The sequence below is a fragment of the Poecilia formosa genome, unplaced genomic scaffold (genome assembly GCF_000485575.1).
Source record: "Poecilia formosa unplaced genomic scaffold, Poecilia_formosa-5.1.2 Scaffold70, whole genome shotgun sequence".
Lineage (NCBI taxonomy): Eukaryota > Metazoa > Chordata > Actinopteri > Cyprinodontiformes > Poeciliidae > Poecilia > Poecilia formosa.
In genome coordinates, this window is record NW_006800009.1 from 1488538 (window position 1) to 1512302 (window position 23765).

Below are 23765 nucleotides of genomic sequence, written 5' to 3' on the forward strand. Positions count from 1 at the left end.
ACAATATACACAGTTACTCAACATTTTTTGGCATATTTTGCTGAAATGTTTGATTATGGAAATAATAGAAAACCATACAAAAAGGTGCCTGACTCAAGAGGACTAACACAAAATGAAAGATTTCAATAAGAAATGTTACTTTATTTTTAAAACACCATTGTTGTAGTGCAAACCCATAAAATATCATAAAAAGATTACATTTACATACAATCAGTCAGTTTAAAAACACTATACATACCTTCACGCATAAAGCTTATGAAACCGATAAGCTGGGAGGGAGCAGACTGCAAACATGCAACAACCTTTCTCTCTCACTAATTAGAACAGCAGCAGCATTCTGAAAAGCAATGCACACACACACACACACACACACTTTTACATTTATAGTCTTTGCACATCACTGCTTCCTTATCAGACTGTGCCAGGTGTCAACTGTGGCACAGACAGCAAAACTGATGTGAAGCAAGGCGAGGCAGGATCTCAGAAGGGCGTAGCTTTGAAGTAGTCTTCCAGTGGGATGATTGATACTCCCCCGATCCAGTCCTGTAGCCAGACCTGAATCAAATCCATCTTCATGAAGAACCACTTGTGTCCCACCGGCCACTTTGACATCACGGGATGTCTGTTTAAAACAGGGCCACATGTGAGTTTACACTTATCAAACATACTGTTAGCACACTACCGTCGCCTACAGCTCTAGCACCTCGAAAACATCGCTTCCTTTGCAAAAGCGAGCTCCTCCGGGGCCACCTCCACCATTTTGCCTGTCAGTGTGAGTCGAGCACATCTGGGATCCTCTGGATCATACACCATTTGCCTTGAAACACAGCGGAATATGACACCTGGGTTACTAAAAAGTTTTTCTTTTTAAGCTTTTCGGTAACTACATTATGTGGTGGCAGATTTCCTTTTATGTCTAAGCCAACAAGAATGAATAATTGTTTTTGTTCAAACCAGAGAAAGGGGTGTTTGTTTTTATAACACCCAAAAAATCTTTTCAAAGCCAAAAGTTGATACAATTTAATAAGGCATGTGTTTGTTATTGGTATCAAGATTACAGAACGAAGCAGTAAAGATGAAGGAATGTTAGTCGACCCCTTCCTAGAAGTAAATTGCAAAATAGAAAAAAAAGTCAGTGATTTCAAAACTGTCCAAGTCTCCTTGTATAGCGATTTAGATCAAATTTTTATGAGTAACATGAATTTAAAAATGGTGCAGCCTCTGTCTTGACCCTTACATGTCAGCGAATGATGTGGTAAAACGTGCAAATGTGAAGTCTATTTCCCCTCTCTATGTTTTATATATCTTTTTTTTTAATGCTAGCCTCGCTTTGTGAAGGTATCTACACAGAGTGAGTGTTAAATATACTTTATTGAACCACATTGTTTACAGAACTGTATAATATAGATACATGTTCAGGAAATCTCTAAAGCTCTTGGTCGATTTTTTTTTTTTTTTGACATCTTCGGATTTCAATCTAACTGAAACTCTGCCACCTGCTGGCAGAGGCAGGTAAAACTACCTGATCTCTGTATTTTGGGGGAAATCAGATAGTAAAGCCCTTATGCAATTTGTGGATTATATTCAACCACTTTCAAAATGTTGCTGAAGATTAAAAAGTTGACTTATCAAACCTTCCCAAAACCTAGATCTATGACAGAGTCTGAAACAATGATAAAGTTTATATAATTAGATTTTAAAAAACTGTGGCGTTACAAGTACCTTTCACATGGACAATTTCCTTAAGCACATGAAGCACAATTTGATGGAAGTCAAATTAAATATTTTACACTATGTTCTGGACTTCATAGTGTGATTTAAGTTTGCATACCCTGACTTCTCAGACTGGCGTAATTTTATCAAAAAGAGCAATACAAGTGTAGTAAATTTAGGCTTGCCTGCAGAAGTCCCCCTCAGCTTCTGAGAATGTGAGAGAGGCATACGGATTACTTTTCAGGTCCGTCACAGTGTTGTCCATTGGAGTCACATAAAAATAGATCACTCCAGTGCTGTTGTCCAGTGGTCCGTCACTGACCGAGAAGATGTTTCCAAAGGGAACACCTCTGATCTGTGTAAAAAAGGTGTTGAAAAAAGAATAACATTACAATCTTAAGCAAAAAGTGTTATTTGACTGTTTTTCATGGAATAATCTGGAATCAGTGATCATCTCTAGCACAAAAACCTAAAATACCTTGAATACACATTGAACAGAAACTATTTAAAAACAGGTTTATGGAACCAATATTTTATGTGTGAAAACAGAAAATGAGCTTTTTTTTGTTATTATTATTCTTCACAACCACCTCAACTTAAGTGGGAAAATGACAAAATTTAGACTGTGGAAATGAAGGCTGAGTTATTCTAAATTAATCTGCGATTAAAACGAAAAACTGCTTGGATTTGTTGAATCTATTTTTAAAAACTAAGGACATTGCACAGAGCAGGGTATTCTTTGTTTTCTCAAAAATACAGTTAAAGGACAGGCTCTCATCATTATGCAACTTTGCTTCAAATGTCATACAAAATAACATAGAATACCACACAAAATGTTTGGCCACAGAATTTGATTCTGACACTTATATAATAGGGCAAGTGTCAGAAAAAGAAGAAAAACATCAAATGGAATATAGAAACAACTAAAAATAAACTTTATCTGAGATCGCCATAGGAGGGAGAGAATAGCAAGGAACTTCACAGGTAAACATGGTATAATGGTTTCTGTAGTTCAACAGTGTATATTGTGAAGAGGAGAATTCAAGAACAAAGATAGCGCAAGGATTTATATAGAGATTTGTCAGAGAGTGACAAAGAGGACATACATACTGTTGCGAGGACACATAAAGGGGTCTCCTGTCTTAGCAGCTGACCTTTACAGAAGGTCAGCCACCTAGACAATGAGATTTCTTTTGTTTTGTAAGTGATGATCATGCAAGGTGGGATGACCGTTAATTCACAGACAAATCAGGATGTAAATCTGTCAAAATGTTCATCAGTGTATATTTTAGAGTGAAAAATAAGTGTTTCTTCCCATCCAGGAGCTGCCACCGTTCATTATAGTGGCATAGAGCAGCAGTGTCTAAGTCACTCCTCAGTGGCAGGTATCCAACATGCTTTAGCTCTTTCCCTGGTTTGACTCAACTGAATCAAATTTTGGTTCGTTAGCAGGCCTCTGCAGAACTTTGTGTCATGCCGAGGTTGTAGTCGGACCATTTTCAATGTTGGAGCAGAGATGTATCTAAACCTGGCAGAACACCGGCACCTGAGGCCTAAAGATGGGAATCGAGATGAACAGGAAAAAAGAAAAATTAAAGAACTGTAACATAATATTACTTTAATTTTGGACATCAATTAATTGTACAATTGTAAAAACAGGCCTGAATTTTCATAAATTTGTTGTCCTGACCTCTTTGTTAGTTTTCATGATGTAGCATTTTCCAAAGTGTTTTCCTTTTATGTCATGATGAAAACGTTTCTGGTCTGTAAAAGTTTTTTCTCTGGTGTTTTGCACCCAGTATTTTTTTTTTTATCTTCCTGGTAACATGGCGACCTTGAATAATCTGCTACATAACACATTACAGAGCTTTAGATCCAATTTCATATATTGAAGTTTCTAAGATGAACTAATGTTTTATAAAGTTTGATAAAGTTGTAAATGGATTTGGGGAGTTTAACCTTATTAGAATGAACATTCCAGCCTTGTTGCAAAAAAAAAAAAGTCTACCCACCCAGTCAAGACCATGCCACTGAGCCTTACCTTGTCTTGAGTGGAAATGGTGGCCAGATGACCCCAGTCGCTGTAGTGGGCGATGTATCTGGCAGTCCTGGCCGTCTCCTGGTGTGGAGGAGGGGAGCTGCTGCCGCCGGACTTCTTCACCTTCTCCACGGGATACGAAAACAGCCGAGAGGACAGCTGCGCCGCTTCTCCGCTTTCGGGCTCCACCTGCTCTCCGAGTCCGGGAGTCTCCAGGCGGTCTCCGAGGACGTTGGCTTTCCACAGCCCGGCGCCGTCCACCAGCAGCGCCGGCGCAACCTCTTCGGACAAGTCGGCATCTTCTACATCCACGTCGTTGGAAGACACGACCCAGGACACGGAGCTCCTGAGGGTGTAGCTCCGGCAAAGACACAGGAGGCTGGCGCACAACGCCAGGGGAAAGTAACGGGGCCTCATGGAGGTAGGAGAATGGCCGTTGACATCCACTCTGGTGTTTACAAACTCACGTGTGGGCGATTTCATAACACGAGGACGTTCGGCTGGCAGAGGCAGCTGTCTGCAGCGACCTCTGGCGGTCCAAGGGGTGAAACTGCATCAAATATCACTACGCTTACACGAAAACCTCACTCATCATTTTTAATCATCTTTTGGGTGTATATTGGGTCTACATATAAAAAATATCTAATTATTTTTTTTTTTTAAAAAAACGTTTCCACTTTAATTTTTGTTAATGTATGCGTTTAGATGTTTTAAAAAATGTTGCACACTGAGTGAAAACCAGATTTCTCGTTAACAATATTTGCGTGAACTTACACCAACTGCCCATTAGGTGGCAGTGAATGGAGCAAAACAATAAAGCAGCTCATTTGCACCAAGCCCCCCACAAGTCAGAAAATGGCTTTTAAATAAGTGTATTCTAGTTCTGCTGTTATGTATAAAGGAGCTCAATGAACGAAAACTATGTAGTAGTTATGTAGTAAATACATAATTACTGGTGCACTGTTTAATTGTGGAGGTAAAATATGCTGAATAAAACATTTATGCAACTTCAGTAATTTTGCATAAATGTACAGAAATAGATCAAGAATTACCAATTAATCTATTCTCTTTTGTTCAGTACTGTAACATGAAATATTTCACTTCCTGTAAAAATCAGCTAATTTTATTCATTCTAATTCACTTTTTGTTAAAAAAAGAAAAAAAAAGAAAAAAAAAGATAAGAAAAAAAAGGTTTACATGTGCACACAAAATTATAATTTTGAAGTATATGGAGTATTAAAGTGTTTTCTGTTCGTTAGATATGCTCTCACTTCCATCTGGAGAGTTCAGTGCTCTGCAGGAAATATCTCAATGTTACCGTAAATTATGCAGGTCCTGCAGAACATTAATCTTGTAAGACTTTTTAATGAGCTGTTTCATTCTGTCTTAGGTTTTTTCTGTTCCTGCTGGGCAATGACCCATCTTTTTAGGTCTTACTTGCAGAGACCTAGGTACAGGCAAGCATCTATAATAAAAAGTTTCACCACTTTTCTATGTACATTAATGTACATCATAGGATATTATTTAGTAAATTGCCATGCAATCCTTATTTGACAGCACATATTTTGACATGTCATAGGTGAAACAACGTGAACATGGCTGTCTTGCAAGATTTTGCTGTTCTACATTATTCATTATCAAAGCAAATAAAGTTACACATCAAAATGTCATTTAATAAACTCGTAATGTTTTTATGCTGCACAAGAGGCATGTTTGTGTTAAGCACTTTAAGTACCAAATTTAAAATATACATTAAAAAAAGACACAATTTTTATACATCCTTTCCCTCATACAATTTATAAAATCTGCTGCTGTATTATGCAAAGGGCTGATTAATAATGAATAATTAAAATGTCTCTCAATCACAACCACATCGTTCATCAGAGGTGTAAGGTATGAGAAAGACAGATTGTTTCATACCATGTAAAATCTTAACTGACCTTGGTAAAGTTTGCATCTTATTAATAAGATTCTCATCAGCCTTTTTTGTATTAAATGTCAAAGAAAGACATCATGGGAGAATCCGCTCAGAATGCCTGGAGCTTCAAAATGAAGCAATGAAATAGATTTGAACCATCTTCACTTTTTCTTATTTATGTTTAGTTTTCTTACTTCAAATAAAGGCCTATAAATAGGATAAGAAAATGAAGTTCTCTTTCAGGTAGACTGCTCTATTCTTGCCTGTAGATGGTGCTGTTAGTCAAATTTCTCAACATAAAATTAGAGAAACCAATAACTTTTATTTATTTTTACTCAGCTCTTTGCAAATAAAATGCTCAACAAGATAATCTAATTAAATTTGTTTCTTTGTTTGTTTATCATAAACATTTTACAGTAATAAACTGTATAATATAATTAATAACGATTCACAAACATCTTTTTATGAAGTGGGATCACAATGAAATTAATTTATTGAGTCTCTCTTTCTGTTCCTAAAACAATAAAACTTTACGATTACTTAAAAACAGTGTAAAAATTTTCCATCACATCTGATCAACACCCTCCAGGCAGCTTTACTCGACCTTTATCTTATTCTCTCATTCAAACCAGTACTCATTCTTGTTTCCAGAACCCGTAAATCTCTCAGATTCCCCTCTTAGTCCATGCTCTTATCGCTCCACGCCATTGACTTCCTCTTAGCCACCTCCATCCAGGACGGCTGGCTGCTGTCAGAATGCAGCGCTGACGAATGAGTGCGTAAAGAAGACGGGGAAGAGGGTAACTCCACATTTTTCCGGGTCCATTTGTCCTCACGAGGCTTTTCTAAAACCCTGGAAGGGCTGGATTCTACACAATGCAAAGAGGGAAAAGCATACATCACAGCTCAGCTTACCACTGTCAATATTAGGGAAGCAGCATCTATAAACTCACAGTGCCTCAAATCTTTCTACATTTTGCACATTTAAACTAAAAACTATTTGCAATGTTTGGGACACAGCAAACATGGGGAACTTCTGGTCAGATAGGACCAAACCCAAACTTTATTACTCTAAATTCAAACCCTATGTTTGGCACTAAAGTACCACTGCTCATACTCTTGACCACCCTTCCCTTCAGTGAAACATGGTGGCGATTGTGTCATCCTGTGGGGATACGTTGTCATTTTAATTTAGAGTCCATAAATTCAAATAATCTAAAACAATAAGTCGTTCAAGCACATTGATCTTTGCTTCAAGCAGCTCTATGCCAAATTACATCAAGCACAGTAAAAAAAAAAAGTTTTGTGGTTCACGTAGGTGGATTTCCATTTGTTTGTTATGTTCATTTTAAATCCACAAATTGAAATTGAAAAATTTGAAGACGTGAAGCGAAGGACAAGTGGAAAGTAGTTAAAAAAATCCCAATTAAGAAAGCAGATAACAGTGAATCTTGACGTGCTGCATTCCGCTTAGTTCTGAATTTAAAACACGAGTCAGAAAATAACGTCAAACCCAACTTAGCCCTTGTGCGTGCAAGGACTGAGGCAAACGTAGAGGACTATGCCATTGATACAAGTTTTACGTGTGTGGGGTCGGTTGGACCCCATTTCTACATACAAGGGTTAAACATGCTTTTGTTATGCCGACAATCAACAATGCAAACTAATATAAATACATTTGTGTTCTCTCCACTGAAACATGGCAGCTCTATTGGATTTTTAGGTTGAGGTTGGTGAGAAACCTCCACCAATTTCCATGCTTGAAATTCTCACTTCAAGGGGTTTTTCTTTCAAAGTTCTACTTAAAAACACAAATGAATATGAATGCTTTTGCTCTTATATGACAAATACTAAACAGAAAACTCCGATGACTTCTTTAAAATACCTCGACAGTACTGTGGCGTCTGGAAAATCTAGTATTTTGTGAGTTGGCACAAAATGTCCTGGAACCAGTGGTTTAGATCCAGGTTCTTTCGTGTGCTTAAATGGTCGAGTAAAAGTCTAAACTTAAATAAACTTAAATCCAACCTGAAATCTGTGACAACACTGAAAGGTTGTCATTCAGAGAGACACTCTTCATATCATCTGACTGAACTTAGGTTATGCTGCAAAGAGGAATAGGGAAGTAAAGGTGATTACAATGTTCTGACACCAGGGGGGCTAAATACAGACGCAGAACCTTTTGTAAACGTATCTGAAAACCATGTATCATTTTACTAATTATTCTATGCTTTGTGTTGATATGTTGCAAAGTCTTTGTGGATGCAATGTGACAGCAGGGTGTGTAAATGTTGAAGTGGTACTGTAATGCAATGACAAATGTGTGCCAACATACCTGCTGATTTTGCCACTTGTCTAATTTCCACTGTATCTTTGCTTAGAGGGAAAAGATAAGCCAGAGTGTCAGTGTCACTTGAGGTCTGCATTTGTGCTTGAGATTTCTTCTGTTCCACCTGAGAAAGGTACAAAATGATTTGTTCATTTTTCAGGAAATGAGCAAAGACTTATTTTTACTATTCAGATAAAATGACATATTAGTTCAGCACCAAATGTAACTTTTGAATCTAAATAATTTATTCTGCATAACTATCTGACTTAAGTATCAAGTTGTGTTAAAATAGCTTTACTGACAGTTCCACAAGAGGGATACAGCACCAACTAACCTCCTTTAGCAATGGTGGTGTTGTCCACTCTGCCCGTTTCTCCATGAAGGCAAACCTGTCGGCCGCTGATCCAGTCCAAAGTACCCGCTTGCTTACGAGGGATGGACTCTCTCTCGGGACACTGGATTCTTTTTCTCTTCTTTCCAAGGCAAAGTCAAGAGTAGGAGCTGCAGCTGATGTGACTGCAGGTTCTGACTCCAGAGCTGAAGGTACATGTTTAAGCTGAGTGGCAGGTTGGAGACCTTGACTGGTCCAGCAGGTTTGCTGCTGGGGAGAGGATTGGTAAGGCTGTGCAAGCAAGGGGGGCGCGTTCCTTCGTGTAAATGTAAATGGAGACGTGTTGCCTATTAGAGGAGACGAGGGTGATGGAGAGTGGTTTGTTCTTGGGATGGCCTGAGCGTCTGATTGAGCTCTGTTAGGCTGCGTCTGGCAGTGGCTCGTTTGTCTAGGGATTGGAGAGTCTCTAGAGCTGCATGACTCAAACTGAGTTATCATCGTCATCTTCTTTTGCGATGCTGGTGTTGAGGGTTTGACAGCTTGCTCTTGGCCACTGCTTTGAACGGATTCTTCTTTGATTTTGTCTGATGATAGCTGTGGTGTGCTCTGTTGAGTCTTTACTGTCTGGTTCTGCACCTGAGGTCCGGTGATTGTCTCTTCTTGGCTTTTAGGCCGAGCTCCAGTTTGTGTGCCAGTAAAATCTCTTTGAAATCTCCTGGTCAAAAGATGTTGGAGACTCCTGGTCTTTTCCATGGCCAAACTCACCCAGGACACATCGGAGGAGGATGCTTGTGGGCTAGGCTGAGTCTCCTGGGTGGCAGTTTCAGATTCCCCTAGGTGTATGGAACTTGTTTGGACTTCTACGGGAGTGGTTTGAGAACTTTCTTCAAGTGAAGCATTGCGCCTGTCTGGAAGGGTAACGCCAAAAGGAGCTAGATCTGAGGAGTGACACAACTCTGTTAGACATGTTAGCCAAGTGGGTATTTTAGTGAGTGCAAAGTTCCTGTGTGATTACAAGAAGCCTTATCTTTCTGGATTGATTATTTACAATGTGGGACCTTGCTATGAAGACACAGCTGCACAGCACGCAATGTTTAACTAGGGTACTAAAATTATACAAAAGTAGTAAAAACACACTACATGCTATATTACATGCAGGCTCTGTAATCTGCACTAATTAGTTTTTCATCTTATCGAACTGCAAATGTTATCCTTATTTTTTCTGTCAGTGCAGTTTTATATGTTTTTCTTTTAGAAACCTATTACCTCACAGGGTGAAAATGTATCAGAAGCCTTAAAATAACTGGTGGGCATTAGTCTTTGGGCAGTCTAAACACTGTGCAGCATTTTGGGTCCTCAATAAAACTCTTCTCCTCAGGTTACCTTATAGCTCTTTGTTAATTTGGAAATATGTTTGGGGTCATTGCCCTTTTGAGAGACTCAATGACGTTTCATTTTAACTTTTCTGGAAGAGGGCACTAGAATGTCCTGGTGTTTCAAAAATTAAATGATGCCATGTGCTCCAATAAGTTTTCCAAAACAAACAAACAAAAACAAAAAAACTACACAAATCTTCCATTATATTTAGCACTGGGCGTCAGGTGCCTGTTCATATACTCATCCTTTGTTACATGCCATATTGAAAAGCTTATTCTCAGTCTTAGTACCATCTGACTAAGTCTCAGTTAAGTTTAGTAAGCGTCATATATTTGACATCAGTTGCCATTTGAATAGTTTTTCTAATATTTGGAGACCCCAAGATGTAAACTTTTGCTCCAGTTCTCTAAAACTCAGCCTTTGAATTTCTTTTCATCTCCATTACCTCAAATGTCACAGTTTTGTGCGATAGTTCTTTTATACTTTTTAAAATATATATTATCGCTCTAAATGTATCAGTAGACGAGCTCAGGCCAGTCGCTACTTTCTTGCAGTCATTTCCTGCCTTGCTTCAATAGAATGCTTTCCCGTCTTTCCCACTTTGAAGAGCACCAGAGAGTATGAGAAAATCAATTATTCCCTATAATTTTTATTCATATCTGATTGTGGCAGTTTTGTCCAGTTTTGTAAACGTGATAAAAACAACAGTTGTGACAGACTCACCTGGTGATCTGGGGGAGCTGCTTGTGTTTGCTAGTATCTTTTCAGATATTTGACTGGAGCCGTCGACCATTTTCTGTCTTTTCTTCGTGTCGACATCTTGGTCATCGGACAGCAGCGTCGCTGATTGGCGTTGAGAAGCTGTTTCAGAGCGGAACTTGAATGAACGTGATGTGGAGCGAAGCTTTACACCAAACGGTGTCCTTGTTTCATCCTCTGGAAGCTCCTTTGCTTCCGCAGCCTCATCCCCTACCTCCGGAGTGCTGACAACTCGCACTACCTCTGCGACATACGTGTCTAAGGGCAAGTTTCTGGCTGTTGTCACTGGTTCTACTTTTTTATAGCTGAGATGTCTTTCCCATGGAAGAGACGAGCCCTTGGCTCTGTCTGCAGCAAAGGGGCTTCCTTTAGGCTGTAAACTTTTAACTTCCTCCCTTTCTCTGGTGGTTTTCTCTTCTGTTGCCCCAAATGGTCTGGTCTTGACTTCAGGTTTTTCCAGGAACTCTGTAAAATGTTTAGCTTCCTCCTTTTCTTTTGTGGTTTTCTCTTCTGTTCCACCAAATGATCTGGTCTTGGCTTCGTGTTTTTCCAGGAATCCTGCAACATTTTTAAGTTCCTTTATTTCGCTTGTGTTTTTCTCTTCAGTTCCCCCAAACTGTCTACTTTTGGTTTCAGATTTTTCCCGCCATCCTGTAAAACTTTTAACTTCCTCCTTTTCTCTAGTGATTTTCTCTTCTGTTCCTCCAAATGGTCTGGTCTTGGCTTCAGGTTTCTCAAGGACGCCAGTAAAATTTTTAAGTTCCTCTCTTTGTTTTGTCTTTTTCTCTTCTGTTACCCCAGATGGTCTGGTCTTGACTTCAGGTTTTTCGAGGAATCCTGTAAAACTTTTAACTTCCTCCTTTTCTCTAGTGATTTTCTCTTCTGTTCCTCCAAATGATCTGGTCTTGGCTTCAGGATTTTCGAGGAATCCTGTAAAATTTTTAGCTTCCTCCTTTTGTTTCGTGATTTTCTCTTCTGTTCCCTCAAATGATCTAGTCCTGGCTTCAGGTTTCTCAGAGAATCCAGTGGCACTCTTTAAATCCTCTCTTTCTCTCGTGATTTTCGCTTCTGTTCCCCCGAATTCTCTAGTCTTGGCTTCGGGTTTTTCCGGGAATCCTGTGAAACATTTAAGTTCCTCCTTTTCTCTTGTGATTTTCTCTTCTATCCTCTCAAATGATCTAGACCTGGCTTCAGGTTTCTCCAAAGATCCTGTTAAACTCTTTAGTTCTTCTCTTTCTTTTGCAATTTTCTCTTCAGCTACCCCGAACGATTTAGTCCTGGGTTTAGATTTTTCCTGGAGTCCTGTGAAACTGCCTGATCGAGGTCTTTCTTCATCCCAGTTTCCGGACAAACGAAAGGAGTCAGATCCTGACGATTGTCTCTTTATTCTTGTTGAGATGTCCTCATCCTTTTTAGGCTGCTGCTGCTGAGTAAGAGGTGACCTGGATGTCAACCACGAGCTTAATGGCGAGAGCTGCTCAGAGGACACTTCAGTCATGCTGGCAAAAAAGGCATTTCTCTTGTTTTGGGATGTTACTTGCCTCTCCAAATCCAATTCCTTTTTCTCTTTGATTTCTGAATCGATGTAAGATGAGTGTGGTCGTTGAGTGGGCGATGCGTCCAATTGCCCTGGAGGCTTCACTCGAAGAATAGGGAAGGCTTTGGCCTCAGGAAGAGCATTGTCCTGACTGGGTAATTTGGACGCAACCTCAGATGAAACTGGTGACAATTCGCCAAATGTTAGTGGAGAAAGCTGGGAAAGATTGGCCTGTCCTTTGTCTGTCTCCACTGTTTCTCCCTCCTGAGCAAGAACCTCCTGTTCTTGTTCCTGAACACGCTCAAATCGGGCACGGACTTTCAGGTCCCGTAAAGGAGACCCAGATTCAATCTAAAAAGAGGAGAAAAACAGTAAAATATATTTAGTGCTGTGTTTGTGAGGATAGATGTGGATTCTCACCCCAGGAGATGGTTTTCTCTTCGAACTGGCCCTCTGGTTTCTAGGTTTGATGGACATCCTGTGGCGTAAAGCAGATGTATCTAGGGAGGCGTTGAATTTGGCTGGTGTGCTGAAGTCTACCGGAGCCTCAGCTGTAGCTGGTGATGAATAGTTGGGTCCAGAAACAGAAAAGTGATGGGAAGGCATTTGGGACGGAGATCTTGTCTGAGCCCATTTTGAGATCGGTGAGACTGGAGGAGAAATCGGCTGAGATGTTGACTGAAAAGAAAAAGGCAAGAGGTCACACTTTAAAATACATCAATGATTACAGTGATTTGAAAAAAATATATATATATCCATGAATTGAGATTTTTCTCATTCAAACCTCAAACCTCAAATTGTGTTCAACTCACAAGGAAATGCTTTTAAAACCACATTTCCCTGCAACTACGGCTGTAAACTTTGCACTGCATCTCAAAAGAATAACAAATTTACCCATTGTTCAGAGCCAATTTTGTCAAGCTCATTAAGACTTCTAGGAAAAACATTTGTGTACAGTACTTTTCAAGTGTTGGCCTGGATTCTCTATTGGATTCAGGTCTCGACCCAGACTAAGCAGTTCACTTGATGTAGACCATTGTCATGTAGCCCTGGCTTCTGCTCCAGCCCAGTCTCATAAGTTTTAGAGCCTCTACACGGTTTTCATCCAGGTCTTTTTATTCATCCACCTACCTTCCCTGTCCCAGCTAAAACAAACAAACAAACAAAAAAAGCATCCCAAAGAATGATGCTACCACTCGCAAGTCTTGAATTGGGAATGTTATTTTCAGGTTCATGTGCAGTGGTTGCTCGATTACATACCGCACTTTTCAACTCCGTTTGTTTAATTGGGAAAATTAAACAAACTTAAAACACAGGAGGAAGAATGAGTCTGTTTTGACTGAGGTGGCAGCATTTCTCCACAGCAGCTGAACTGCATTCAGACAGGTTATGTTGTCTCTCAGAGTGGTGTGAAACATTTACAGAGTATCTGGACCCAAACAGGGTTGAAAAAAAAGAAATGTGGCATCTTGACTCTTAACTGTGTCTAGAGGCAGCAAGTGAACGTAGAAGGTTTTATGTTTCAACAAGAAAACATATTAAAAAATGATCTTTTTGACACTTGCACATTAACAATGTGAATGTTACATGTTAAGAATCTGAAAGTTTTTATGTATGTCACAAACATGGCAAATACATTGTTACAACCATAAAAGTTCTTATGTTATAACTTCATATTGCTCAACTTCTCTGTAGCCCAGTTGACAGCGCTACACTTCCATACAATATGTGGGAAAGTTCTGAATTATATCCTGACACGTTTTTCTTATTTTGATCATAGACCTGCTCATAGTACAGACGAGGGACTATAAATGTGGTTTAATGATGCATAACAGTGACTTAAACAAAATTTATTGCTGTTTTTCATCCAGTCAATTACTCCTTCGTCCATAAAACACATTGTGTTTGTAAAATAAATATAACATTTTGTATGAAACAGATTTTAATTCCACTCTTCCATTGGGACTCTTGCATTTCGTGCTTTTATTTATTCCGTCTACACCTTGGTGAAGCAAAAATCAGATACTGAATTACCTTTGTGAAGGTTCCCTCTCCTGAGTTTTCATTAGAGCCATGGAAAGTAAAGTCCTCTGACTGCTGAGTCATTTCCTCTGGACTCCTGATCGGCGGAACCATCGGCGGTGGCCCAAAATGCATCTTCTGCAGCTGGAGCTTCATCTACAGCAGCAAAGCACAGGATGCTGCTGGTAAATGTGTTTGCTCTTGCCTTAAGTTCCTCGTAAAGAGAACAGGAAGCCATACCTGCAGAGATTTGATTTTGCTGTGAACATTCTCCTGAGATGAAACCCTGACTGGGTCAGGATCTGAAAGGACCTGATCGTCCAGAAAGATGCTTTCGTGGGAAAACGCTCGGGAGCCCATTGTACCCTGAGAGCTTTTAATGACAGAGAATAGAAGATTGAGGGGAATAAGGATGTGAAATTAGATGTACTGTTTGCAAAGCTTTTTTGTCAGCTGTACACTCACGCTAAATCTTCATCTGAACCGAGTCCTTTTCCAGCGGTTATATCACTAGCTGACTGGCTGAGCTTGGCATCTGCCTCTGCACCCGTCTTCTTAGTCCTCCTGAAGAAACGGCTTTTCAGAGACTTGATTTTGGAGCTTTTTCGTTCTGCAAGGGCCAAGAAAGAAGCAGATTCAGGCTGATTCACATAAAGACAGAGCAAATTATATCACATCTCCAAACTCATTGATTTTGTCTTTTTTTTTTTTTTTTTCAAATTCACTTCCAATTTAACAATTTCCTGCAAGAGATAATCTTACTTGTGACGTCCTCTGTGCCTTCTTCATTGTCTCCTGAGAATGACTCCATCTGTTCGATCCTTTTAAAAGAAAACATACGAAAAAGGACAAAAATGGGTTATTATGAGAAGGAGGCATTTACAAAAAGCACCTGCCTCCCTCGACAAAAACTCCAGACATACCATGTTTGCGGGCTGCTCTCCCACGGTGGAGGGCATTTAAAATGATATGAACATAGCAGTGGTGTGCTCTTTGTTCTCAAGCATAAATACAGACATACAGTTCAAAGGTTTATTACAGGGCTGATTATCAGCAGCAGAAATAACCTTCACTGAAAAGCAGGCGGCGGTGGGCAGCATCTTGCCCTGATCAGCAAAATGCAATCATTATTAAGAAGAGCTAATTTAATATATTATCCAGCTGGTCTTATTAGTATAATAATTACCAATTTAGCATTGTTACAACATTCTAATGAAACAACGGAGTCACGTTCAGATGGTCGCTTCTTAAATGATTTTCTGCAGTGGCTTTAATTCTTAATTTGTAGCCTTGTTCAGAATTTTATTTGGTCAACAGTGAATATTGCAACAATCCAATAATCCCTGAAATGTATTGAGTAAGATTATTCGATGGCAGTAGTGAAAAATAAACACTTCTGCATATTCACAAACCTTCTACTCTTCTACGTTTTGTCATCTTTATAACAACAAACTTCAACGTATTTTGTTCAGCTCTTATGTTATTGATCGATGTAAAGCAGCGTAGTAGATCTATGTTTAGGGCCAATATCCAGGAGGATGGTTGGCCTCCAGCTCAGGTTCTCTTAGCAGCTCATCTGACCCATGTGAAGAAAAGCAACCCCACATCACGATGCTGCCACCACCACACCATGTCTTATTGTGGGGATGCTGCACTCAGGTTGATGAGCAAGGTGAATTTGTTGACAGTGTTTTACGCCAAACAACTTTTTTTATGACTTTCTCTCAAGAGTAACGTTCCTCTTGACAGTCTTCCACAAACGTCATGTTTGTTTTGCTGTCAGTTTACAAGGGCGACCATGTCTTGGTAGTTGTAGCCAAACACTTTTAACTTTTTGGTGATGGGTCGAACACTGACGTGTTTAAACCCCTGCTTTAATCGTCTCCGTAACCCCGTCCATGAGCGTTCTGCTGGTCTTTATGTTGCTGTTTGCTCACTATTGTTCCCCCAACAAACGTCTGAGGCCTTCAGTGAGTGGTTGGTTTCATGCTGGGATTACATTACACACAGGTGGAGTCTGTGTACTGACTAGATGACTTCTGAAGGCCATTTGTTGCATTATATTGTTTCTCGGGATACCAACATAAATGGTGGATGACTACAAATGCACACCACACATTTTTGATTTTATACCTGGATAAATCTTTTAAAAATGCTTTTTGCTTTGTGTTTCTCTGTTGCATAAAATCCCAATAAAAATACATTTAAGTCTGTGGATATAAAGTGACAAGAAGCATACAGTACAGCAAGAGTGAAATAGAATTTTATGAACACTAAGGCCTTTCTAGAATGATATTCTAAATCTTCCCAGCTCTTCCAAGTTGGGAGGATTTAAGAGTGAGGCCAGTCTTCTTGCTGCGTTTTGTATATTTTTGTACTGTAACGTCGCTCTGGTGTTTTGTGAGCTGCAGCCACTGTCTATGTTTCATGCTGTTGTGCCTCAGTCGTCAAGGAGTCAACAGGGCGTAATCTTGCTTGCCTGACTGATAACACAAGATAGATCAGGTTATAGGCAAACATGCAAAGTCCATACTGCACCTTGTTGTCTAATGGAGCACACCTTCTTAAAAGGATACAAGCACATGATAACCATGTGACAATTGAGGGGGGTGGGGGGGAGAGTAACCCTAAAATATCATTTTTCTTGTGCTTTTAGGCTAAAAATTAAATCGACATGAACTGAAGTTGTGATATTTGCAGAGCCAAACAACAGCATCTAGAGAATAAAAGAGGATAATCTGGTGGATTACTGACAACGCAGAGAGATTCTAGTAAGATTTCACAGCGGCATAGTAATCCACAGACGGAGCTCCATCGGAGTATTTCATTCAAAAACATGACACTTCCAAGAATTTCACCTGGAAAAACACAAACGTTCCCTCTCCGTGCAGTCCGAAACTCACCAAGTGGCCAAACCAGCGGCGCGGCTTCCCTCCCTCCTGTTTGTCCTCGTCTCCAGTCGGAGTTCTCGGCCGTGTGACAGACCTAATGTTTAACCCTCAGGCTGACATCATCCACATCTGCTGAAGCAGAGGCAAAGGAGCGAAGAAAAGTGGGGGGAAAAAAAAAACAAAACAGGCTGGGAGAAGAATGGACGACAGAGGGAGAAGGTCACTGCATGACAGGATAAGCAAATGCACAAAGAGAAAAGAGGACAGATGAGAATGTGTGTGAGAGATGTGAGAGAGGGAGAGGGAGGGATACTCTATTACATTAGTGGCACACTGTGGCCCTCTGCGCTAAGCTCCTTATAAAACGCTAACCTGATTTTTAGGCCCAGAAATGAGAGTAGAGGGAAAAAATAAAGCTCCAGTCCAGTTGGAAGGAGGGCATGCACACAGGAATCATGGCTCATGAGATTGTTTGTAGACCACACTAGGTCATTCGCTCTCCCAGATGGATACAGGGGGGAAGTCTGGGGCCAACAAAAAATAAACAAATTGACAAATTCAAATTGTCAGTCATAATTTAGTTGTTTTATATTCTCAGTAATTTCTAAGGCTAAAATTTGTCTTTTTAAAGGCATTAACTTTTTTGACACATACTTTTATGATGTTAAAAAAAATGGCATAAGCTATACTGTATAGACATTGGTCCATGTGAGTGAAATAAAATAGCTTAGAATGGCTTTAGAAATGCTAAAGTGTTGAAATAAAAAGTTTGTTTGAAGTTTTGCTCATTTACAGCGTCAATTTACAAAACACCATAAACTCTTTGCAAGGCAGCAGGTCCATTTAGTATCCAGTTACACAGAACTGAGCTCGGTAACGATTAGGTTCAAATCTATCAGATCCACAGCAATCCAAGATCCAATCTAATTCAACGGTGCAAAACATAGTGATTATTTAATACCACTTAGTAAACATGTATTTACTAACTGAGTAGAGTCATTGACTTTCTTCCAAGCCTTCATCCTGAGAAAGCATGTGGCGACAGTGGGGAGGAACAACTCCCTTTTAAGCGGAAGAAACCTGCAGCAGAACCAGAACCAGGCTCAGTGTGAGCAGCCATCTGGTAAACTGGTTGAAACGACACGAAGCAGTCGCTGAAAAGGACTGAAGAACACCAGCGAGTATTTTGGCAAGGAAACAACAACTAGCAACAGCTCTGTGAAGGATGAAGCCGTAGTGACAACAGAGAAGCAAAAATGCAGAGAGAGAGAGCGAGGGGGGGAAAATAATGACTACGTTTATTACAAATAATGCATATATGCAGAGGAACAGGAAGAATATGTCCACTCATAGATTTCTCTCTGGTTTAAACATGAAGACCAATATGCACGTCTGCGTTTTGTGACCTGTGCATAATGTGATTGTAGATTATTTACATTATTTACGCTACAGTGAGATCACCAGAACATGAGCTGAACTCTTTTCCTCCCTGCTGCGGAGAAACAGAGGGAAACTGACCTTATTTACTGCATGTGATTGTCTCTTGTTCAGGAGGTTTCCTCACAGATTATAATTTCTTCATCTCTGAACCCAGATGAGGACTGTGCATATCGAGATTAAGGCTGATAGATAATCCGATCATAGAGCTGTGTGAACCCATGAGAGTCACCCTTCAGTTAAGCAAAGGGTTTCCCATGAACATTTAGATTTTTATTTTCCCTTTAACCAGAGTTTTATTTATTTATTTATTTATTTATTTATTTATTTATTTTTACAAAAAAAAATGTTTTATTTCAACATGTTGACTGGTGATAGAGACTGAATCACAGCACCATTACCTGTTTTCATCAGAGAGATTCAGTAAGCAAATATGTAAAAAAAATCTTCTTGTTAGTTGTTTTAATATGTTTCTGGTAATTTTTTCAGTTTTTTATGAGTGCATGAGTGCCACATTTTCTGTAATCCCAGCCTTTCATTCCATCATCCCTGTCAGTTTAACCCCATTTAATTGAAAAAAAGAGAAAAAACATGACAATAATGGAACAGAAATCAAGCTTGTAAACAAGGATGTGATTTCTTAGTATATATTAATTTAATTTGTGCCACGCAGCACTCAGCCTGCTGATGCAACATGGTCAAAATCAGTTGAACAGCTGGTGTCAGTGTGCCTTAAGATAAGCTTCAGGTTGTATCAACAAAAAATAAACCAATGCTTAGTCATTTATACCACTCTGGTTGCCTCAGATGTAAAGGTATAAAAATATGTCTTTTACTACAACTATAAAATTTAGTCCCTAACGTATTCGTGAAACTGTTTTTTTATGTGCATTTTAAAAGAGATGTGTGTTGTGGTTTTAAGCACGTGTAAATCGCTTCTCACAACTCATTTAAACAAGACTTTATTCATTTCCTTTTTGGTAAATAAACCATTTCCAGATTTCTTTTAAATAAATTGGAAAAAAGAGTCGTGGTCCTCCACCAGTCTGATTCATCCTTGGACAACAAACCTGAAGTTGTCACATTCATCTGTTCAAAATGTTCATTCAACCCTCATACCATTAAGGAAAGAGACAAGTTATGTGTTTCAGAGGTGAACCTGCGTGAGCCAAAAATATAATTCTACAAAATCCTCAAACGTATGTAAACTGCAATTCAGCAAAGAGACTTTTTTTATTAACCCCAACCCCAGTTAAAATTATTTTATTGCAAATTAATGTTTATATCTCTTATTTGTTTCATTCTTTCTCCATACTGTCCAGGTCTCTCTGACTGAAAAGATTTATTTCTGTAGGATTTTTTTTTTCAAATATTAATATACTTTTAAAAGATCCCATTTTTATCTAATATCCTTCATGCTTTATGAGTTAAAGATAGTTTTTCATTCATATTGTTTAACCACAAAAACAACAGTGATGCATTTATAGATCAGTAAAAGGACATTTTAATCATTTTCAGAAAATGTATTAAAGCATCTTTACAGTTTATGCCATCACACATTCGTACAAGATTCATAAAAGCATCCTTAATAAATACAGTAACAGAACTGTATTTACAGTATTTATAGTTACAGAAGAAATGTAAAAGTGCAAAAAGACAGGCGGGTGTTCAAAAGAACTCCTTAAAGTAAAGAAAGTTTCAATAGTCCCGTCAACTTTGGCCATGACACACCAGTGCAAGAAAAACCCAGCGGAAGAAGCTGTATGTTAAGGCAAAATTAAAATCATTGCAGATGTGTTTCGGCTTAGTTTGTGAGGTCAATCTCTGAAGTTGGAGGAAAATGTTCTTTTGAGCAGGATGAGTATCATAGAGTTTTTGTGTGTTTGGTGTGGAAAATGTCGACAGAAGTCTCGTGGCAGTGTCTGAGGTCGTAGTCACAATATCCGATAGAGAATCGGCCCTGTTGGACACAACAATCAGAACTGAATATCCACAGATAACAGAATAAAAAGACGATTACTCAGAATATGGAGCTGCAGTCTCACCTTAGGCTTCTTAAAGTAATCCAACCCTCGTCCGATTTTTATAATCCAACCGTTGTCAAACCTATAAACAGTTACCAGAGTATTAATTCCTCATTTTGAACAGAAGAAGAAAATAAAAAAACATTGTTGCACATAGTTGTGAACTGAAACCAAACAATAAAAAAACACCCTGTAGGTGAAAGACACACCTGATCTCCCTGTCATGGATGGTGGAGGAGAACTGAACATCCAGAGTGACCCCATGACCTCCCAGACTGTCCCTCAGCTCGGACAGAGCGCTGCTCTGCTGGGTGTTATCACCCTGCTGGACAAAAAAAAACAAAAAACCCAACAGAATCATTAACATCTGCGACTGCTTGACACAACGCCAGCTCATTATTTAGGTAACCTACTTCATCCTGGGATGTGAGGAGGTGGATCTTTGTCACCTTGCCGCACGATTTTAGCAACATCTCACAGAACCGCAGGAAGTTGTACAACTGGTGCAGAGGAGACGTACGGGTTTAATTAGCATCAATTAAGCACATTTGTGCTAAGATGAGACTTTGAACTAGTAAACTGCATGAAGTTTAACTCAAAGGTTAAATATCAGTCAAATGAGTTAGAGATAACAATAAAAGGTGTTCATAAAAGCATACATAGTTGTGTAGGGAAATCAATTTTCAGAAAAAAATTTTTCTTTAAAAACAGGACTTTTAAGGAATATTAGAATAAATTGAACACTAAAGCAAAACCTTTAAAAAAAAATCAACTTTAATTTTGGCACATCGTTCCTGAGTAAAAATCAAAATCTCATATTAAGAAATAAGAATTTATCTGTTTTTTTAAACCACATTTTGATTACTCTTTCCTCCATCTTCCTTCTTTTTTTGTTTTTTACAACATCCTCACCATTTCTTTTTTTGTTAGCTTACTCTCAATCTCTAAGAATATGGATCCAATGCGGGCAGCAAAGGGAAAGAAAGAAGAGGGCAAAAATACAATTTCAATGCAGAATCTGCATGCATGGCTATACACCAACTCTTGTTTCCTTTAAATTTTGTCTCAAAATACAAGAAAGTTTTAAAATGAATCACAGCTGATCCCTAATTATCATAATACAGAGACACAAGTAGCTGCTGCCATCTTTGAGCAAAGCCTAATATGAATGAAAGAAACCACACAATAATAAATAAAAGAGAAAAAAACAGGCATCACACCTGGTGGGTGTGACGTATGTATGGGTCCTCCACCCAAATCTCAGAGAGAGCGCTGCTGATGTATGGTTTAAAAAGAACCTCGTAGCTGTAGCCTGTGGCATCCTCCGAGATCTTTATCTGCTCGTGATATTTCCCATCTGTCAGGACGAGAAAAAATATTTACATTTCTCCACAATTTGTGTCATTACAACCAAAAACATCACGGTATTTTACGAGAATTTTATGTGATAAGAAAACAAAAAGGGGTGCATTATTGTGAGGTGAAAGAAAAAGTATATATATCAGTTTTGTTTTTTAAGTAATAAGAATAATTTATATTCAGCCCTGTGTGTAAAAGTAAATCTCAGCATAAATCCAACTGTTCTGGAAAAGTGTCAGAAGTTTGCTAGAGAACATGAGAGAACAAAACACCAATAAACACAGCAGGCCGGTTAGGAAAAAGGTTATGGAGAAGTTCAAAGCAGGATTAGGTTATAAAACAATATGCAGAACTTTGGACATCTCACAGAACCTTGTTCACTCCTTCCTCTGAACGTGGAAATGTTATCACACAACTGCATTAGAACCTTGGAAAACTCGTTATGCATGCAAAAGGAGGAAATGTAACTATGTTGAAGCGGCATGGAGAGTTCTGGAAGTCCTGTGTTTGATGACAGTACCTTCTTTCATCTGGTTAACATGAGATTTGATTTGCTCTGCTCTGTCCATGTAGCCCTTGATCTTCTCCCTGTAGTGTCCTCTCTTTGAATCATCTTTCAAAGCTGTTAAAACCGGAAGGACACATGTGAGCTTAGAGTTGTGAATTTTAATGTTTACATCAGGAACAATGGGATACCTTTGAGCACATCTATGAGCAGCTGGATCCCCTCCTGGTAGCAGACCAGAGACTCCTGTAAGCGGCCGCTGTGGTCCAGCTCCACGGCTCGTTTCAGGACTGACACGGCCGAAGCCTCCATGCCGGACACGTGGTTCTCTGTCATTTTCCTTTATGTTTTTTACCTTTTAATATTTATTTTTATGTTATCGCTGGTTCGTGCTTCATTTGTACAATAAAATAATCTAAAAATAGGTGGAACTCGCCTAGAAGTTGAAATCTATCTAAGAGCTTCTGCAAAATAATTCCCCAGGAAAAGGTGATGGCTCATTTGTTAATTTCAGATATGCAGATGAAACTAAGTTTTGAAAATACTTATAAAAAGTGTTTATATATCTAAATAGAATTCTTAAACTTTTAAATGTGCGTTTTAGACCAGTAATACAGTTTTATTTTAAAATAAATAAATGAAGGAAGGAGTGTTTTCCAACCGGTACGGTTTAGATGTAACTCAGTCACGTTTCCGGTTAGCTTCGTGAAAGTAAAACTCAGGACAGAAGTATTTAGGTTGTTTTGGAGTATAATGTTATTTTTCTCGAACAGAGGATTTGGTGGTGAATTTAGTGGATATTGTTATTCATTCGGCTGTTAATTTAATTGCGCCATAACGTTAGCTTTTCTTATATTTAGCCATTAGCAGCGCTGTAACCTTGGCGTTTTTGCGTCTCAGTAGCAGCTTGTGCCTCACTAATTCAATATGTCAGGCATTTGCCGCAGTTTGAGCTTTCTCACAAGTAAGGTAAGTGTTTTAGTATATTTAGGGCATATTCGTGGGTTAGGGTTTGATACCACTACATTACATAATTAGTTTATATATATATATATAAAATATTTTAGAGCAAAGTAAAATTTTATTCTTTATTATTTGTTCAAAATATTACTGTTACTAGTCATAATTATTTATTAATCATATGGAGACATTTTCTCGGAGACATTTCTTAGCTATTGTTCAGCTAGAAGCGACCAAATCTGCAAAATATAACAGTGAAGAGATAAAAGGACCAACAATACAGGGAGAACATTATTCATGCAAACTCTGAGACGTAGGATCATTTAAAAATGATCAAATAATTTAGTATTGCATTGTGGAGTCTCCGAGAAAACACATGCAGCAAGGGAACCGATATGGGATATTACGGAGCCCCCCAGGGGACATGGGGAATTTTTTTTCTGTTGCGTTCCCTCGCAATACTTTTGGGTTCCCTCGCAAAACTTTTGCGTTCCCTCGCAATACTTTTGCGTTCCCTCGCAAAACCTTTTGCGTTCCCTCGCAATACTTTTGCGTTCCCTCGCAA

The 23765-nt window shown here is 38.9% G+C and overlaps 4 protein-coding genes across 6 annotated transcripts in view; 1 reads left to right on the forward strand and 3 right to left on the reverse strand.

The window, feature by feature from the left end:
- Positions 1-116: 116 nt before the first annotated feature.
- On the reverse strand, positions 117-4292 carry creg2 (cellular repressor of E1A-stimulated genes 2). Its single transcript, XM_007555469.2, has 4 exons — positions 3755-4292; positions 1899-2068; positions 704-817; positions 117-622 (listed from the first exon to the last, which is right to left on the reverse strand). Exons 1-4 carry the CDS (start codon positions 4232-4234, stop codon positions 481-483), a joined length of 906 nt encoding a protein of 301 aa, XP_007555531.1. The 5' UTR covers positions 4235-4292; the 3' UTR covers positions 117-480.
- Positions 4089-23765, forward strand: part of mrpl30 (mitochondrial ribosomal protein L30) — a 23410-nt gene continuing 3733 nt past the window's right edge. The window contains exon 1 of one of the 2 annotated variants that reach the window (XM_016673124.1): positions 4089-4172. In XM_016673124.1, the coding sequence (XP_016528610.1) occupies positions 4167-4172 (6 nt within the window). In that variant the 5' untranslated portion in view covers positions 4089-4166. Of the gene's footprint in view, positions 4173-22891; positions 23210-23765 lie in introns of those variants that run through there. The other variant, XM_007555474.2, reaches the window with a different exon arrangement.
- On the reverse strand, positions 5404-17557 carry cracdla (cracd like a). Its single transcript, XM_007555471.2, has 10 exons — positions 16928-17557; positions 14787-14845; positions 14490-14634; positions 14265-14397; positions 14037-14180; positions 12423-12680; positions 10430-12353; positions 8333-9267; positions 8005-8122; positions 5404-6538 (listed from the first exon to the last, which is right to left on the reverse strand). Exons 2-10 carry the CDS (start codon positions 14833-14835, stop codon positions 6348-6350), a joined length of 3897 nt encoding a protein of 1298 aa, XP_007555533.1. The 5' UTR covers positions 14836-14845; positions 16928-17557; the 3' UTR covers positions 5404-6347.
- mitd1 (MIT, microtubule interacting and transport, domain containing 1) lies at positions 19837-22764 on the reverse strand. Of its 2 annotated transcripts, none has more exons than XM_007555473.2 (7): positions 22432-22764; positions 22256-22357; positions 21597-21733; positions 20790-20876; positions 20586-20698; positions 20398-20458; positions 19837-20312 (listed from the first exon to the last, which is right to left on the reverse strand). In XM_007555473.2, exons 1-7 carry the CDS (start codon positions 22574-22576, stop codon positions 20217-20219), a joined length of 741 nt encoding a protein of 246 aa, XP_007555535.1. In that variant the 5' UTR covers positions 22577-22764; the 3' UTR covers positions 19837-20216. The 2 variants fall into 2 exon arrangements, with proteins under 2 accessions (XP_007555535.1, XP_007555534.1); XM_007555472.2 differs by having other exon boundaries at positions 20586-20701; positions 22432-22756.